Consider the following 6,050-nt stretch of genomic DNA (forward strand, 5'->3'; position numbering starts at 1 on the left):
AGGGTATGAATCAGTCATACAGGGTATGAATCAGTCATACAGGGTATGAATCAATCAGTCATATTCATTCAGCCTTTATTCAGCCAGGTAAATCCCATTGAGCCTCGAGGACTCATTTAGAAGAGAGACCTGATCTTAACAAAGAATGATGACAACAATAGACAGCCTCAAAAAAGACATACATATATAGATATATATATATATATTTTTTTTTTACAAATATGATGGCAAAAAAAGTAACAAAAACCAGCTAGATTATAAGGTGAATTATTAAATATAGGGTACAAATCAGTCATACAGGTACGAATCAGTCATACAGGGTACGTATCAGTCATACAGGGTACGGATCAGTCATACAGGGTACGGCTCAGTCATACAGGGTACGGCTCAGTCATACAGGGTACTGATCAGTCATACAGGGTACTGATCAGTCATACAGGGTACGTATCAGTCATACAGGGTACGTATCAGTCATACAGGGTACGGATCAGTCATACAGGGTACTGATCAGTCATACAGGGTACTGATCAGTCATACAGGGTACGTATCAGTCATACAGGGTACGGATCAGTCATATAGGGTATGGATCAGTCATATAGAATATGAATCATTCATATAGGGTATAAATTAGTCTGTAGAGTATTAAGAACGTGGTCAAATGTCAGATTTAGTTTTGACAAAATGACATTTCTACGTTTAAAGCTAAATGCAACAAGCTCACTCTTTTTGAGAGAATGAGAGAAAATTAGAAGCACAGAACTGATCAAGAAGTAAAAGTAAATTCAGTGAGTGAAGAGGACGGACCTCCGTAGAAGTACTGGTCCACAGTCTTGAGCCAGCCGACATCATCATGTGTGTGAGGAACCAGGTGAACATTCAGCATGTCGGCTTTGGTGGAATGACATGACTGCAAGGACACGAACACATTTTATGAATTAAAATGTGTCTATTTTATCTATAGAAGGTTAATTCACCCATTAATACAAGCACACATACAAACATTCAGCACTTCTTTCTATTTCTACTTATTGCACGCTGCAGGGACTGGGGATCGAACCCACAACCATCCGATCGGAGGACCCTTCGTGTCAAACAGTTTAACAACCAGAACTGTTAGTAAAACTGAACTGAGTAATGAGGGAGGAAAAACCCCGGCTTTCGGTTTTACTGTCAGTAAAAGTATTTCCTTGCAAACTGACAGCAGAGGAAACTGAAATTAGCACCTTAAGCTAACAGCTGGGAGGTTAAACAAACGTTAAAACACAAAATGGCAGCTCACCTGGTATCCGCAGGTGGTTGTGTCTGTTTTCTTCTGGTCGAGAGGAAAACTAAAAACCCCGCTGAAGAAAAGCAACAGAGGGATCAGCAACAGCCGGGAGCTGGCCGCCATGTTGCAAACTGACACAACGTCATGTGACAACCGTTTATAAAAACAGAACCACGTGATCAAAGTATGACTGCATTTTCATATTTTGCCCTGAGCTGTGACTGTCAGGTTCAGAATACACCGCAGCAAAGCATTAACACAAGAAGATGAGTCACTCTGTTCGGTTTTAAAACATGTTTTTCTCAGGATGACATTTTTTGTTGGTCGGCTTTTTAAAATGAAATTAAAACCAAATTATTTAACATTTTACAGAGTCATAGAGAGGACAGAATATTCTTAACTGAGGAATTATTGAATACATATTTTTGTTTATTACACATTATTACGTCCATTACATTTTAGTTGAAATTTCCTAATAGATTTTACCCATTTTTCTCTATTTTTTGCTTTGGACATTGGATGGATTATATTTGACTTTTGAGGTTCTGCTATGTGCTGACTTGATGGCATGACTAAAGTCTTCAGATTTATCAAACTGATCCAATCATGCTGCACATCTCTGGCTCCATCACAGACTAAATTTGTTTTATTGAGTGGCAGTGATGTCCTCTAAAATCCTATGAGGCCTTTGTCAGAGTAATGAAAACCAGTTTGCACAACTTTGTGAGGTAATTCATCATTAAGTTGGACTCTGGTTGTTTTTGAACCAAACAAATTTGAGACCTCGTGTTGTTCTGGCAGACTGCTTTATACTTTATACCTTCTCCTGATGTGCACCATAAAAGCATGCAAGCAAAGTCTCTTTTATTCCTCTCACTAGTTGTTGATCTGTCTGATTGGACTTAAAGCATGGTTGCTTGTGTCTTATATAGATATACACAAAATAAAAAAGTAATAGTGAGAATTTTGTTTTTCTATATTATGAAAGACCTGGAAACCCCCTTTTTTTTGGGCCAGCTAAGTAACCAAACAGAATTATTTGCAATTTGCTTATTTCCCTGAAGTTCTGCCTCAAAGATGTCATAAATGTTCTTAGCAGCCTAATCTGGGCAAGCAGACAGCACAATCAGGAGAATGGTCTCCGATTCCTTAGGTGCTTAAAAAAAAGTGCAGATACCTCTGCAAATGTTTGGAATGGTGACCGAATGAAAATCAGGACACAGTCTGTACGACTGAAATGCTGTTTGTGTGAGAGATTGGTCAGAAGCTCAGGAACACATCAAAGACTTGTAATCTCAACAATTTGACAATCAATGCAACTCAAATTTCACAGAAACACCAACAAGATCTAAAACGGACATCTTCTCGCTGTGAGGCGACAGCTCTAGCCACTGTCTAGTAGATAACTGTGGGAAACAGATACCTGGATGATTACCTGGACAACAGACGGGAACAACATCGAGACAAACGAGAACAAATCAGACTGTACTGCTTATCTTTCTTTATTTGAGTTTACAGAAACACGTTGAATTTCTGGCAGAGGCGGGATATGCTCGATAGCTTTCTGCTGACGCAGCAGGATCAGAGCCCTTGATTGAATAATAAATACTCAACTGATAAAGAGAAATGTCTTTGTGTTGAAGACTGACTCGTGTTTCAAAAGGCTAAAAGGAAGAAGAACAAGCTGCTCAACGTAATGGACATCACTCATTAATAAACCAAAAGAGCATATTCACTTAAAGACTTTATAAACCCGCTGCATTATGAATACAAGAGAGTCATATTTACTGAAATGACTGATGTCAAAATTACAACAAAGTTCAGTCAGGTCATCTGGATCTGGTTTCTTTTTTTGACGAGATGTTTCATCCTTCATCCAATGGACTTCATCAGTCCGAGGAGCCCCAACACACTCAGTCCCACAAGCAGCACACTCCCATAGTGGACCAACCAATTTTCTGGTGATAACAGAAGTTAAGTTAGATCATCTGGACATTTTTTTTTTTTTTAATATTTTGACCTTAATCCAAGTGACTTCATCAGTAAATGAGTTGGCCCACAATGCGAGTGTGCTACTTGCGGGGCTAAGTTTGTTGTGGCTCTCCGGACTGATGAAGTCCTTCGGATGAAGGATGAAATGTCTCAACAAAAAAAGAAACCAGATTTAACTTTGTTAAGATTGTTTTACCTGGATTATTGAGCATGAACTTTGATGTTTTGAACCATTTTGACTATGGCTGCCTCACAGGAGTCGACGGGGGAGAGGGAGGGCCACAAAAACCATTTTATCACCAGCAAACTGGTTGGTCCACTATGGGAGTGTGCTGCTTGTGTGACTGAGTTTGTTGGGGCTCCTGGGACTGATGAAGTCCTTTGGATTAAGGACAAAACAACTCAACAAAAAAAGAAACCATCCAGATGACCTAATTTAACTTTGTTGGATTTTTTAACCTGGATTATTGAGCATTAAAGTAGTTTTAATTCAGTGTTGCTTTGTTTTCTGACTAGAGAACCGTCTCCTTCAAAATGCCTCGATTAGTTCTTCTTACTTTTCTTGTTCAGTTTAACTTTTTGCCCCAGGTTTATGTCCACGTCTGTCTGTTAGCAAAATATTTAATGAACCACATGAAACCCAACTCATATTTACTTATGAGATCAAATTTGATGTGGCATATCTGCGAATGACCTCCAACACGTGATGCATTTGATAGATGTTTTTTTAATTAATTATTTGGAGCCAACTCTTTGTGTCTGTTAGACAAATAGCTCATGAACCATGAGACGGATTTGAATAAAACTTTTAGAAATCATTAGAAAGTATTCACAGCGCTTCACTTTTTCCACTTTTTGTTTCAACATTATTCCAAATTATATTAATATGTCTTTCCTCAAAATTTTGCACACAATACCCCGTTATGACAATGTGAAACAAAGATTTGAGATTTTTGCAAATTTATTGAAAATAGAAAACTAAGAAATCACATTTACGTAATTATTCACCTTTTATTAATACTTGGTTGATCCACCTTTCACAGCCTCAAGTCTTTTTGAATATGATGCCACAAGCTGAGCACACCTGTCTTTACACAGATTGTCCCATTCTTCTTTGCAGTACTTCTCAAGCTCCATCAGGTTGGATGGGAGACGTGTGTGCAGCCATTTTCAGATCTCTCCAGAGATGTTCAATCAGATTCATGTCTGGACTCTGGCTTTGCCCCTCCAGGACCTTCCCAGACTGGTCCTGAAGCCACTCTGAGATCTTGGCCATGTGCTTTGGGTTGTTGTCCTCCTGAAAAATGAACCGCCGCCCCAGTTTGAGGTCAAGAGCGCTCTGGAGCAGGTTTTCATCCAGGATGTCTCTGCACATTGTTGCGTTCATCTTTCCCTCTATCCTGACAAGTCTGCCAGTTCCTCTGTTGAAAAAAACATCCCCATAGCATGATGCTGCCACCACCATGCTTCACTGTATGTATGGTATTGGCCTGGTGATGAGATGGTTTCCTCCAAACATGACACCTGGCATTCACACCAAAGGGTTCAATCTTTGCCTCATCAGACCAGAACATTTTGTTTCTCATGGTCTGAGAGTTCTTCAGGTGCCTTTTATTAAGGAGTGGCTTCTGTCTGGTCACTCTACCATACAGCCTGATTGGTGGATTATTGCGGAGATGATTGTCCTTCTGGAAGGTTCTGTCTCCACAGAGGAACCGCTGGAGCTCGGACAGAGCGACCATCAGGTTCTTGCTCAACTCCCTAAGACTCTTCTCCACCGGTTGCTCAGTTTAGACGACCAGCTCCAAGAAGAGTCCTGGTGGTTCCAAACTTCTTCCATATATGAATGATGGAGGCCACTGGGCTTATTGGGACCTTGAAAGCAGCAGAAACGTTTCTGTATCCTTCACCAGATTTGTGCTTCAACACAATCCTGTCTCAGAGGTCTACAGACAATTCCTTTGACTTCACGCCCGGTGTTTGCACTCTGACATGCCAACCGGGTGTGCGCCTTTCCAAAAATCAAGTCCATTCATCTGAATTGACCACAGGTGGACTCCATTTAAGTTGTAGAAACATCTCAAGGGTGATCAGTGGAAACGGCATCTGAGCTCAGATTGAAGCTTCACGGCAAAGGCTGTGAATAAATAAGTAAATGTGATTTCTTAGTTTTATATTTTTAATAAATTAGCAAAAATATCCAAAAAATTCACATTGTCATAATGGGGTATTGTGTGTAGAATTTTGAGGAAAGATATTAATTTAATACAATTTGGAATAAGACTGTAACATAATAAAATGTGGATGCACTACATCTCTGTAGTTGATTAACTTATGGAGTTAACTCAATTCAAGATGGCTGCCACAGCAACTGACCTTAGATAACACGAAAAAAAACTATAATTCATTCAATTTTGCTAAAAATTTGTTGTGATAGTAGCAGTTATTTCCAACCCATACTTTTAGAGTGACATCATGGGATTGTGAAATTTGTTTAAGATTTGACCAAAACGCCTTCATTTCTCAACACAAGATGATTTTACTCTAAAGCTCCGGCCTGACAGGTGGTGATGTGCAGATTGTCAAACAATGTTCGATCTTAAATTATTATTTAAATTTTTTTTAAATAATGATTTAAACTCCCACAAAGATATAATGCAAGTAATTCAGTGATATTTATACATATTAGACAGCTGTGAGTGTACTTTGTACTCATACACATCTAATATCTATTCACATACGTATTGAACAATGACATTTGTCAAACAGATCACTGTGGAGAGAAATAATT

The 6,050-nt window shown here is 39.0% G+C and overlaps 1 protein-coding gene across 1 annotated transcript in view; it reads right to left on the bottom strand.

The window, feature by feature from the left end:
• man2b1 (mannosidase, alpha, class 2B, member 1) overlaps positions 1 to 1,399 on the bottom strand; it is a 20,986-nt gene extending 19,587 nt beyond the window's left edge. The window contains exons 1-2 of the mRNA XM_037689783.1: positions 1,280 to 1,399; positions 805 to 907 (exon numbers count right to left, since the gene is read on the bottom strand). Coding sequence (XP_037545711.1) covers positions 805 to 907; positions 1,280 to 1,390 — 214 coding nt within the window. The 5' untranslated portion in view covers positions 1,391 to 1,399. The remainder of the gene's footprint in view (positions 1 to 804; positions 908 to 1,279) is intronic.
• Between the last annotated feature and the right edge of the window lie 4,651 nt (positions 1,400 to 6,050).

The sequence above is a fragment of the Nematolebias whitei genome, chromosome 16, assembly GCF_014905685.2.
Source record: "Nematolebias whitei isolate Nwh7 chromosome 16, NemWhi1, whole genome shotgun sequence".
Taxonomy (NCBI): domain Eukaryota; kingdom Metazoa; phylum Chordata; class Actinopteri; order Cyprinodontiformes; family Rivulidae; genus Nematolebias; species Nematolebias whitei.